This window comes from Enhydra lutris, unplaced genomic scaffold (genome assembly GCF_002288905.1).
Source record: "Enhydra lutris kenyoni isolate GAN:26980312 unplaced genomic scaffold, ASM228890v2 scaffoldscaffold79, whole genome shotgun sequence".
Classification (NCBI taxonomy): domain Eukaryota; kingdom Metazoa; phylum Chordata; class Mammalia; order Carnivora; family Mustelidae; genus Enhydra; species Enhydra lutris.
The window spans coordinates 4,549,735-4,563,275 of NW_019154163.1; the positions used below are offsets into that span (position 1 = coordinate 4,549,735).

At 39.3% G+C, this 13,541-nt stretch overlaps 1 protein-coding gene and 1 pseudogene across 1 annotated transcript; one reads left to right on the plus strand and one right to left on the minus strand.

Moving 5' to 3' along the window:
* The first annotated feature begins 469 nt into the window (after positions 1–469).
* LOC111160891 (retrotransposon Gag like 3) lies at positions 470–2,017 on the plus strand. Its single transcript, XM_022524287.1, is given in 4 exon segments — positions 470–889; positions 968–1,105; positions 1,108–1,616; positions 1,618–2,017. Coding segments are annotated over 4 exon segments (1,467 nt in total).
* Positions 2,018–11,852: 9,835 nt separating this feature from the next.
* On the minus strand, positions 11,853–12,652 carry LOC111160906 (annotated as a pseudogene).
* Between the last annotated feature and the right edge of the window lie 889 nt (positions 12,653–13,541).

Below are 13,541 nucleotides of genomic sequence, written 5' to 3' on the forward strand. Positions count from 1 at the left end.
TTAAATACTATGTAAAATAGAAAAGAATACAGAGAAATTGTTTCTAATGTTAAGTTTCAAAAGAAGAAAGAAAATGACATATACAGTCTGGATCAGATGTTGTTCTTAAAATGTTATGGGGTCAGAAACCAGCATATATGATTCAACTCATGAATATGAAACTATAGTAAAAGAAACCCAGCATTGTTAGGCAGGTTTTGTTCTAATTTATTTTAAATGAGTACTTTCCACAGTTTATGATCCTCAGATCCCACTCTCTTGACAGTGTATCTCATATTCCCCTTGCTGAGCTCCAGAGGCTCCCAATGACCTAGTAATCAACTTTGGTGGGACCCAAATTCCTACCTCCTGGGAAATTTGCAGAGCCTGACATCTTTTAGAAAGGAGCTTTTTCTAAATGGAGTTTTTAGAAAAACCACCCAATCTCTCTTGGTAGCAAACTGCCAAACCAAGCTCATTTCCTCAAAGGATGGTAGAGGACTTAGCAGCCTCCTATATTGCTCTGAAATTGGAGAATAAAATTTTGTAGGCCCAAGTGAAGTGGCTGATGAAAGAAAATGTTGCCCCACAGGCCCAGATCTTAGAGCTCCAGATGCCCCAAACAGTCAAGGAGTCTTGACCACTCCAGAAGACCTCAGAATCCCAGGAACCCCAGAAACCTCTAGAAAACCTAGATCTCCCTCAAGCCTGGAAGTACCAAGAACTCACAGAAGTTGAGGATCCCCAGAATCTCAGAAAGCCCCAGGGACTTCCAGCCTGGAAGCCCTCAGCAGCCCAGGAGCACCAGGAAATGCCAATGGTCCAAGAGACCTAGAAGTCCTTGGAACCCCCAGCAGCCCCATAGGCCCTGGAGCTTCCAGCAATCCATGAGCCACAGGCACCTTCACTGGTTTGGAGCTCTCAGCAGCCTGGAAATCCTAAAATCTTCCAGAAGTCAAGGAACTCCAGAAGCCTCCACTTTGCATAGGAGGCCCAGGAGCCCCCAGATACTCAGGATGCCCTGGTGCCCAAGAAGCCCCAGAATTCAGAGCACCAGGATCTTCCAAGTGCCCAGGAGACCCAGGATGCAACAGAATGCCAGGAGACCCCAACAAACCTGGAACACCTTAACTTCCAACTCTTCAGGAGTCTCTGGAAACTGGAATGCCCCACCAGCCTCTGGATCCTTTAGATGCCCAGGACTTCCTAGAGCCCTCCCTGGAGGGCTTAATAGTTGCTTTGACATCAGCAGCTTCAGAGTTCCCACAGTCTCCCAGTGGGTTAGAGGGTGAAGCTGTCTTCCTAGAATACTGTTTAGCCTTCAGTGGAGATTACCAGAAACTTGCTGAGTTCCTGGTTCAATTGAATAGTTACATGAGAGTCAGAGGGCACCTGTATCCTACTGAAGCAACTGTGGTGAGCTTTGTTGGCAATTGATTCTCAGGTGAGGCAGGAATGTGTTTTTAAGCCCTTACTATATATCTAAAGTGTGCCCTGCTGGAGCAATATGAACGTTTCATAGAAGTGTTCCAGGATACTTTTGACAGTCCAGAAAACATGGAAGATGCTAGTCACTGCATTCATCAGCTTTGCCAAGGGGAGGGTCCTGTCCACCAGCATGTGACCCACTTCCATCTCTGCTCAAGAACTAAACTGGAATGAAAGCATTCTCTGCATCCAATTTCAGGAAGGCCTTGCCAGTTCTGTCCCAGATGATCTGTCTTACACCAGCCCAGCAGCCACCAACCTATCCGATCTGATCATTCAGTGCCTAGAAGAGAAGCTAAGTGGCAAGCCTGATCTAAATCCACAAGGAGCAAGTCCCTATGAGGAGATAACTGGACCTGAGTGTTCACTAGCTGAAAACCAGCCTGTGCAGGCTGCAAGCAATAACCCACATCTCACTGAAGCTGAACACGCCCACTGCTGTGAAGGCCTCTTGTGCCTCTACTATGGTCATCCTGGTCATTTTGACAGAGATTGTTCTGTCAAGCCTCATCGTGCATAGTAGGTGGGAAACATCAAGACCCTACAGTAAGGGAGAACCCACATAGGCCGATATACAAATATGGGTCACCCTCACTTTCAGTATCCATGTCTCATACCCTATGGCTTACTGTTGAATTCTGACTAGGAAGACTATAGTTCTTTGAGCAAGCAATGGTGGATCCAGGTTCCTAAAGGAACAGAATGGACCATTCTGTGGTTCTTTGAGAGAATTGCCCAACCACAATAATATCTTCCCTCTGATGCTTGAAATGGTAGACGGTCAACCACCAATTGATGGACCCATAACCAAGGAAACACAGTCTGTGGAAGTTAACATTACAAACCACATTGAAGAGCTCCAGTTTGATATTATTCATGCACCATGGTACCCTCTGTTTCTTGGAATTCACTGGCTTGAAACACATGATCCAAACATTGAGTGGAGCACCTGTACTGAGTCCTTTCCATCCCATTATTGTCACTACAGTTGCTTCAGGCACAAGTGGAATGGAAGATGTTGTGATGAAATAATTGGTGAATAGATCTTGTGTCCTTAACAACCTTTTTCTGTTCCTCAGCTCTCATCAGTATTTGCTCCTCTCAGAATCTTCCACTGATGGGGCACCTGGGTGGTACAGTCAGTTGAGCTTCCAGCTCTTGGTTTGGCTCAGGTCATGATCTCAGAGTCCTGAGATAGAGCTCATGTTGGTCTGTGGTCTCAGCAACAGTCTGCTTAAGGTCCTTTCTCCCTCTGCTCCTCCCCCTTCCTTGTGCTTGCTCACTCTCTCTCAAATGAAAATAATTAATTAGTTAATTAGTTAATTAATTAATAAAAAATATTTTTAAAAATTTTCCACTGAATCTTTGGCAAGGAAATAAGTGTACTTGCACAATGACCCTGCCTCTCAGATCATGCAATGATCTCAGATCAGGCGATTAACCTGGTATCTTTGAGTTCCTTTTTTTCACCAACTCCGCATGCCCCCACCTTGAACCTTGCATTAATGTGGGGCTGTTTTAATTGCAATTTATTCAACAATATGCATGAGCATAGGTATTAAGAACTAACATTGAAAAAGTGTAGTTGAGGGATGCCTGGGTGTCTCAGTCAGTTAAGCATCTGCCTTAGGCTCACATCATGATCTCAGAGTCCTGGGCTTGATCTCTGCCTCAGGCTCCCTGCTCATTGGGAAGCAAGCTTTTCCCTCTCCCTTTGCCTCTCCCCCTGATTATGCTCTCTCTTTCTCTCCCTCTCTCTCTCAAATAAATAAAATCTTTTAAAAAAGAAAAAAAACGGAGTTGTTAGATTTACTTGACTTTTTTGTCAAAATTTTATCACAATTGCAACATTTTCTCAATAAACAAAACAAATTTACAAGTTATAATTTTAAAAAATCAATAAATATTGGCAATTTCTACTGGTGTTTGAATTATTTCATGACTTAGCTGAGGGAAGAGGAAAGGGGCAAATAAATTGGGAAAGAGGAGATTGGCAAGGACTTAAAGTTTGGGTGAGATCCTGATTATTCCAGGGGCAGTCAGGTCAGTGGGTGATGGGTTTGGGGGAAACAGAGAGTAGGGGAATGGTTGCGGTAGAGGGAAATTGGGTAAGGTATGAGGAAGTAGGGGGTAGAGGGTAGAGGGAAGGTTGTGAAGAGAGGTTGGGGCAGATTGGGAGGGAAGGTTGAAAGGGGTTCAGGTGAAGGCAGGAATGAGAGGTGGATAAACTCCTACAAAAATAAAGGGAGCAGCAAAGAGAGATATTGAACAATTTTAAAAGCAAACATCTTGGACTTTGTAAGTTAACTAAACAAAAGCATTGAAGAAGGTAATGACACCCCTCAGTGAACCAACTTTCCCAGTAAAGTGACAAGGGCTTATTCCCTGCACCAGGGACATTTGTCTTAGGGCTCATGCCTGTTAATTTGCTCTTGCTGGTGCTTAAGGATGGGATAGCAGGAATTAACTTTCAACACATGCAGATCATTAGTAGCTGACTATAACTCTCCCACATATATAGGTTGCCCCACCCTGCAAGTCATGCTGCTTGCATGACACACAGAGAGAGCCAGGTCAGTGAAAAGAATTATGTCCTTATGGACCTGAGAGGGGGTAGTGTTCTGACTTAAATCACACACACATATACATTCCCACAAAATACAGGGTCGGGGGAAGGAGGAGTAGGATCTCCAGGTAAGATGTAAAAAATTATCAAAAGATTCTAATGCTTTTCCTCTGTCTTTTCAACACTCCTTTTGGAGTCTCCTTCTGAAGCCACTTGAAGGAGTTTCTACCTCTTACTTAGAGAAATAATCAAATATATGAACATAACCTTAGAAAGAGATAGGTAAGGAACCTACCATCATTGAGCACCTAATATGTTCCATTTATAATATCAGGCTGTTATACACATTAACTTATGTATCAGAATAATCCAGTGTAGTAGGTATGTTTGCTCCTGTTTTATCAATGAACAAATAGAGTCCCATAGAGGCCAGTTCACTTGCCCAAAGTCACATTAGTAAGTGTTGGAGACCTGTTTGGTTTTCACAACATTTACCCTTTTTCCTACAGTATGCCAATTTCCCTAAAGTAGTGGTAAGGATTAAACGAGATTGTGGTGGCAGAGAGCTAAGTGAGATAACCCTGAAAAGGGAAGAGAGGACTCAGAATAAAATCTGCAGGGACTATTTGGGTAATAGTTCTGTTTCCTGAGTTCCCATGGTATTACTCTCAACCCCCTCTCCACCACATTAACCCCTAAACTTTCTATTTCATCTCTTGGAAAAATTCCTTTATTAAACTAATGGCACAACCCTCTTTCACACAGCTAGCATAGATGATAAATGTGTGTGTGTGTGTATATACATATATATATATATCATCTATGCTAGCTATGTGAAAATTTATATATATATATAAATTAGTGCTATATATATATATATATATCTGAAACATGATAAAATTAACAGTAATAACTAAAGTTTAATAAGCACTTGGGTTTTGCCAGACATCGGACTAAGTGATTGGGTATTATTAGTCCCTTTATATAAATCAAAGAAGTGAAACCCACTGAGGAGAGGTCACTTGCCAAAGGTCACACTGCTAGGAATTTGTAGATGCTAAAAACGAACACTGATCATTTCAGAGCTGGAATTCAAGCCAATACACCACACTGCTTCTCAGGCTGAATAAACTTTACTCTTTATTACCACTTTAACAATTCACTTTATTCACCAGACATGAGTTATATTACTTTAGAAAATTACTTTAGAAAAATATATTAATTTGTTAGTGCATTTATTTATTTACTCATTGAACAGGCTTTGCTGAATGTCTTCAATGTGTCAGGCAAAGCATGGAGGAAGAGGAAGAGAGGTACAAAGATGTCTAATGTATGATTCATGGTCCTTGCTCTGACCACAGTTAACAGGGGAAGTTGTGCAACACAGCACTCCTGGTGTACAGAGGAAAGCACTAATTTTGCTATGGACTAAAAAAGTGTGTTTTGAGCTGGGTCTTGAAGGAATATCACTGGAAACAAAAGGGAGGGCATGGTTTTCTAGATTGAATAAAGTGCACACAAAAAAGCAAGTAGGAGGGAAAAATAATGGTGTCATTAGAAAAGATAGGTCTATTTCACTGGAGAGTAGTGATGTCTGTACATGTATGTAGGGTAACTGGTAGGTGTCATTGGGGAGATGAAACTTAACAAAGAAATTGCAAGTTTCAGGTTAAAGACCTATCTACATGGATAAAGCATTTAAAATTTATCCTATGGGCAGATTACACTGGAATCTTTGTTTTTCTCCTGTATTAGATTTGGGTGTGCTTTTCCACCTCTTTTGCTGCAAAGTAATGCACACTCATTGTAACAAATTCATATATATATAAGAAGTTTATAACATAAAATTAACACACCCCTTATCTCACAAATTATTTTTTTAAGTAGGAAAGAAACATGATTCATTTACATTTTAGAAATTTGATAGCAATATAGAAAATAACAGAGAAAGTGACAAAGTATCCCCATTATATTTTATCTTCTTAGGTTTTTATGAAGATAGGCTCAAATCATCAAAAGCAAAGAATTAAAAGTAAATTAAATCCAATTTTCCTCAAATATTTATTTTGAGTTCCTAGTATGAGCAAGATATTGGAGTATGCACACATATACACAGAATGTCCAAACCATTAAAAAATTTAAAATCTAATAATGGGTGAATTATAAGAAACTCATAATTATAAGAAACTGCTTTTCTATTTGGACTTCCTTAGTTTCACATTTTAAAGATACTAACTGGAGAGGATTTTCTGAAATTATATATTCTGCAATACTGGCACAGGTACAAAGAAAACAGTTCCCTCTTTAGCTAACTTTTCTAAGTTTAAGCTTTTATGGAAAAGTAATCTCCATATATTTTGGTAACTTCCCTTCTTGGTTTGTTTTCTTTAAAAATATTTCATATTTCATGCTATCAAAGTACACCTGGAGTAGTCATGGTCATTCCATGGAGGGCTTTATGTCCTATAAATATCTGTATATTTCTCAAAGTATGTTTTTATATATTTCTCAAAGTATGTATATCTTTAAAAGTATATCTTTAAAGTACCTGTATATTTCCAAAAGTATGATTTTAAAAGATTTTATAGGGATATGTGACTTTAAAATTCCTACTGTAATTAACTTTGATATCTAGTATATTACTAGATATCAAATATTAAATGACAAGAGTAACATAGGGGTCAGAAGATTAGGGATGAGGATATTAGGATTAAACTCCAGAGTTCATTGCTTACTGGTTGTATGACCTATTTGACTTATGAAATGAGAATAATAATACTTACTTTGCCTACCTGATGAAGGTAGAGAAAACATCAAATGAAAAAGCTCATGCTAAAAAAAAATCATGAAAGTTAAAAATGTTGTTCAAATAAAAAGTATTAAAATAACTTATGTTTGTAATAATGACCCCAAGGAACTCCATAGTACTAAAATGCCTGTTTCAGGCTTCCAGATATGGAATGAATAAGTCATGAATTTGAATAATAGGTACAGCACAGAGAATATATCCAATGATAATGTAATAGCACTGTATGGTGACAGATGGTAGCTAAATTTAAATAAATAAACCTTAGTTATTTATTATCAATTTAATAATTATTAATAACTATAATTATTATAATTTTAATAAATATGACTAGTTTTAATATTTGAATTATATAGAGTACATAACATTGTTAAGACAAACATTCAGACCTATCTCAATAAATGGATTTGCAAAAGATCATTTATACAAAAGAAAATGCCATTAATGAATAAACATCATAAGAAGCATTTGACTATTAGTAATAAACACATATTTAATAATGAAAAATAAATAAAGTGCCCATTTAAATTAATTTCAATTTCACAGACATCTAGTAAGTATTTATTATCTGCCAGTACTCTATATTGTCAATCAAAGCAAAATTTAATTAGGTTTGATATAATTATTATATTAAGTAGATTTTTGGTATTATTATAATGAAATTATTTAAATATAGAAATAACTTTTGCATATGTGTGTGTGCATATATATATATATATAATATATATATATACACCAGCACTCTATTTATCAGAATATTATATTATTTAAAATGCTGCTTCTTTCCTGAGGTATATCACTTAAATAAGAACTTACTATAATTGGTCTGAGCTTATTTCTTCATCTATTTAGCCGAAGCTGGAGAAAACAAGTCAGAACAAATTAATCTTCATGTCCCGCCAAAAAATTTTAAATTAAAAATTGAAACTCATAAGACTGTCATATTTTCCACTTTGAATTTATTTATATGATTTCTATGTAAAAACAATTGAAAGTTAAAATGTCAAACTGTACCGGCTTCTTAGTAAGTCATAGTGTGTATAGGAAACAACTGCCATCATCATTTAATATGACTAACAAGGTCCTCACTTTAGTTATTATTCTGCTTCAAAATAATCCAAATATGTTAGAAAGTTTGGTGAAGACTTGTAGTTTGGAGAATGTGTGACATACTCCAGCCATGCTGGTGGGGGTGGGGTAGGGAACAAATGCCAGCAGTAGTCAAATGTGCCTGACTTGACTCAAATGGGAGAACCATTATGTATTCTGATACAGATGAAAATGGGATATGGCACAGAAACACAAAATAGTCATATGTGCACAGGACATCTAACAACCTAAAATTTGCATAAGAAAAAGAAAGCATGAAATTTTACAACCACTATTGTAAATTCAGAACAGAATGTCTGAAACTCTATACCTGATCTCAGTTTTTCTTTGCCTTTCACATTGCTTTTTCCTGTCAGTTATACCACAATTACCACATAATAAGTAACAAATGAACCAGCTGTATTGCCAGGGAAGCTCCTCTATTAGAAGAAAGGGCAGCCAAACTCTAATATTATTAAAGGCATTCCCCAATAGGTAAATACCAAAGGGAATTTCATTTTTCAACTTCTATAGATGTAACATTGACTTCTGTTATAAAATTGGACGTGTGTCTGAAGTAATGGGAGACAGACCAATTAGGGACTAAGCAAAATCACACTTAAGAATTAACAATATTCGGGGTGCCTGGGTGGCTCAGTGGGTTAAAGTCTCTGCCTTCGGGTCAGGTCATGATCCCAGGGTCCTGGGATCAAGCCCCGCATCGGGCTCTCTGCTCAGCAGGGAGTTTGCTTACCCCTCTCTCTCTCTCTGCCTGCCTCTATGCATACTTGTGATCTCTGTCTGTCAAATAAATAAAATCTTAAAAAAATTTAACAATATATAATGGAAAATATGAGTATGTTCCAATACTTTTAATTTTTTTTTACCAATAAGTTTTTATCTATTCACTGTATTTTCCCTGAGTAAAGAGAAGAGGGAAAAGAGTCAGCATGTGTGTTAAAAAAAAACAAAAACAAAACAATAGCAAGAATGGTGAGTGCTGTGAATTGTGTAAGACTGATGATTCACAGACCTGTACCCCTGAAGTAAATAATACATTATATGTCAATTTAAAAAAATAGCAAATGAGAAAGGAAGTACCCAGCACAACAAAATCCACCTTCAAACAAACATTCCTCAGTAATGGAGTCACTAAAGCCCAAGGAGGCTCACTCAGTCTCCTGCGGTTCAGAAATGAGAAGAAGGGATGAGGGAAAGAAGAGATGGGTACAAACTTTCATACCCTCTCCATTTCCCAATGAATTTCAAGATTTCACATAAAACTTTGGTTTCTAGCACTAAACAAGGGGTTATATTTGTCTGTCTCTTATTACATAGTCTTGTGGCCACTTTGACATAAGTTTCTTGCACCCACCAAAAAATTCTTGAATGACTTGAATAAACATTCATCTTCCCTTTCTTGGTCTCTTGGCCCTAGTTTCTACGTGGAAAACCCCACTCATTGCTTCTGTTTCTCTCTACAACAAGATTAGAGATTAAATTAGGTTTGATCCATCCAAATACAAGTGTATTAGTAAGAATCACATCAAGGAATGATCTTGAAAAGGAGATTGGGAACAAGGAGGTGGAGAGTTCTTAGCTACTTCAGGATTTTTGCAGAAATCATTTAAGCGTCATGGAAAAATCCCACAAATTAAATATGTATGTGTGGGGGCTTTTACTGGGAGGATGAATAGAACAGGGGATAGGATAGGGGTCATATCTGGCCCAAAATAGGAAATAGGGGAACAGGAACACAATAGAAAGGAAGGTTCAAGACCTCCACACTTGAAGAGGGGCCACCAAGCTATGTTCCATATTCTTTTCCGTGTACAGAACATTTCATTAAAGATGCTTTGGCTATTTTTCTCAGTGTAAAAATAAGTTTGTGAATAATCCTAAAAGAACATGGAGAAACCTAACACATTATATTTGCACAAACCAGGCCACATAGCAATCACCCAGTCAGTTATTCGTGAACTCCTATGAATCCAGACAAATACGACAACTAGACGGGGGCAATGACTGGAGGAGACAAGAACCCAGGATCAGACACACATCACCCAATGCACTCTAATTGCATTTGCCCTGTTTCAACACAGTGAGGTATGTTTATGGTGATCTCATAGCATGTAAACAAAACCTTCTTTTCTCCTTTAGCTACCATGACACTAATCACTGTAGCAACAGGGCAGGGCACAGGCTCTGGTCAGCACAAAGAAGTCATGGTTTATGCTCTCCTTGGAAGCCAAGAAGAAAAGCCCAGAATTTATAAAGGTTAAGAAATTTAGTCTTTGGGGCACCTGAGTAGCTCAGTCGTCAAGCATCTGCCTTCACCTCAGATCATGATCTCAGGGTCCTGGGATTGAGCCCTGCGTTGGGCTCCCTGCTCAGTGGGAGGCCTGCTCCTCCCTCTCCCTCTCCCTGCTTGTATCCCGCTCTTACTGTGTCTCTCTCTGTCAAATAAATAAATAAAACCTTAAAAAAAAAGAAATTTAGTCTTTGCTTCTTGCACGCACCCCTGGGCAGCTCAAGATAGGTTCAGAGGTATTGTTCTTAAACCTGTTCTTACCAACTCATTCTTTTTATACACACACACACACACACACACACACACACACACACACACAACTCACACACTCTGTTGCGCATGGTAGGCCTAGCCCAATCAAGTGAAGGATGGCTCTGGTATGTAAAGTGAGTCCCATGCCCTGGGATTAGAGGTCAGAACAAGAATCCTTTATTACACCTATAGACAACCCTTACCTAATCTCGACTTCCCTTCTGTACCTTTCACCTGGTGCAGCCTCTCCTAACCTTCCTGCACCACTTTTCATGTCCAGAAAGATTTCCAATCCTCCAGTAGAAGGATATCAAGTCATGGGGCAACTGAGTTAAAACCTAATCTCCGGGGCACCTGGGTGGCTCAGTGGGTTAAAGCCTCTGCCTTCAGCTCAGGTCATGGTCTCAGGGTCCTGGGATTGAGCCCCGCATTGGGCTCTCTGCTCGGCGGGGAGCCTGCTTCCTCCTCTCTCTCTGCCTCTCTGCCTACTTGTGATCTCTCTATCTCTCTGTCAAATAAATAAATAGATGTCTTTAAAAAAAATAAATAAAAAAATAAAACCTAATCTCCCAAGGAACACTGAAAGTAGAGGAGATACTATGCAGAAAAACCAGCTCAAATTAGCAAAAATAAGGTAAATCAATAGTCTATGCACTCAAATAATTTGTTTTTCTGGTAATAAAAAATAAAAAAGTATTCCTGCTGTCCAGACTTAGAATTGCTGTCAATTCATCCTTGAGATTGCTCATGTATCTAAGAACACAATGCAGTAACAAGGGTCTTAAAATTAAGATATGCAAAATTACAAAACCAGAATATTTATGTTATGAGAAAAAAAGTTAAAATGCACAGTGTCGTGTACATCATTCACATGCAGCAGTGCATTTGGATTCTTGGAGAAAGTGGGGCCTAATGTGTGGTTATCCAAGGGATCAAATAAAATTCTATTGGCTCAGAATGGGGTGGGAGTAAGCTAAGCAGCAGCAAGTGTACAACTGTTCTCCCAACAACCCCTTTGCCTCCTGTAACAACCTATTGCCTGGGACAGTTCTCAATACCCTATCCTAAGAGTGGGTTATGAAACAAGATGTAGAGAAACCCTGCCTTACCCCTGAGAGATTCCCTCCCATAGAATATAATGGTTCATGAGTTGGGTCCATCAATCTGGTCTCATGCTTAATCTTTGCACTCGGGCATAGGAAAAATCATTATGTGTTTCTTTCTTTGAAGGGAAAACAATTTCCCTATATAGGCCACTTTCAAAAGCTGGAGATTCTCAGGGCAGAGACTCAGATAAAGCACACAGAGAGGGATTTTTCCCTAAAACCCTCACATGCATTTGGATAGAACATGGTTGGAGTTCATTTGCCTTCCCCCTTCCTCCACTTACCCTGCCAAAAGGGAAGAGAGGATAATGTTCTGGACTCCAGCCAGAGATACATGGCAGTGCCAGCTGCCCCCTCCCCACCCTGTTCCCACTTTCTCCACTCTGTCATTGATGCCTGCTCCTCAAAATTTCCTGAACACAAAAGGATACCCCCATCCACTGCAGCCCAATTCTGGGCCTCTGGGAGCTGGGCAGGGCTATGGATTTCTTCTTCTTCCTCCCAAAAGTAGGCTGGCTTTCCTGTGAGTTCAGGGCCTGCTGGTCCTTAAGTGGACATGAGAACACCATATGGTTGATGCTCTGGCAGAAGTGGCACTTCTTTGGTTGGGGTGGCAGCTTGCATTCCTCAGCATGGTAGTCTAGATCTCCACAGTTGTAGCACCTGTCTCCCTTTGATCTGTGCTTCTTCATGTTCTTCCCTTTGGGTCACCTCTCACTCCTAGTACAGAACTCCCCACCAGGGCGGTGACTCAGATAGATTCCAGACCCTTACCAGACTTCTCAAAGGTAAAGTCCACTGCCTCACCCTCCTTCAGGCTCTGGAAGCCCTCCATGTTCAGCTTGGTCTGGTGCACAGACATGGACGGGGGTCAAGTATGACCCTAGTGCATGTTGTCATGGACAGGAAGCTGAACTCCATGCACACATTTAACCACTTACAGAAGTGGGAACCCTACAGCAGCTGTGACTCCTCTGCTGCTGGGCAGTGTCAGGTGCCTCCTCAGGCACCTTGGCACAGCCACCTGTAACCTGCTGTTCTGACACAGAGTCCATGGTAGTTGACTGAGCTTGTGATCCAGGTGAACCTGCTCAGGTGGCTGCTGGCCTCAGAGAAGTCTAGAGGCAAAGGGGTGGCTTGAAAAAGAGGCTGCTACATCTTCCCCCAGCACCTGTTCTAACACTTTTTAAATAATTATGCTAAAATAAAGTGCAGAAAATACAATTTCTGGCATAGAAAATGCCATAATGGTATTTTGGAAATTGGTGGTCCCAGCAAATTTTCAATACTCTCCAGCTTCTCTCCAAGTATACTCTCTTTCTAGGCTCTTTGTTTTTTGCTTGCCTGTCAGAAACCTAAACAACAAAACACTCACAGATAATTAACCATCAATAACTTGCTAAGAGAAGACTATCTCGTCACTGTCTTTCCTTATGGGAAGAAAAGTAGATCATATACCCCTATATATATATATATATATATATATATATATATATATATATATATGTTAATTTAATAACATTGTTAAAGCCTTTTTAAAACAATAAAGACATTATTTTACAAATGAAGAACGGATAGAGAGGCAAGGGCTAAGAAGCTTTAACCAAGTCACATGGTGAGGTAAAATGAGGAGCACAGGAGTAGTCAGGACACCTAGATTTCAGGTTAAGTTTTTAACTTGCCCTGTGACCTTGGGTAAGTTAAATGACCTCTCCTCTGAGGCAGTTTCTCCATAGGAAAAATTGTGATGGTGATATCAATGCTGCTTACCTTTGTAAAATATTACAAAAAGTAATTTAGTTATCCAATAGACATTTCTTAAATTCCTATTACATGTCAGACACTGAGTTAGAATCAAGTGAGATAATGAAAATCAAAATGGCAAGCCCAGATATAAGTTAGAGTGTTATTATTGCTCTAAAACCTGCCTAACTCTTCAAAGAG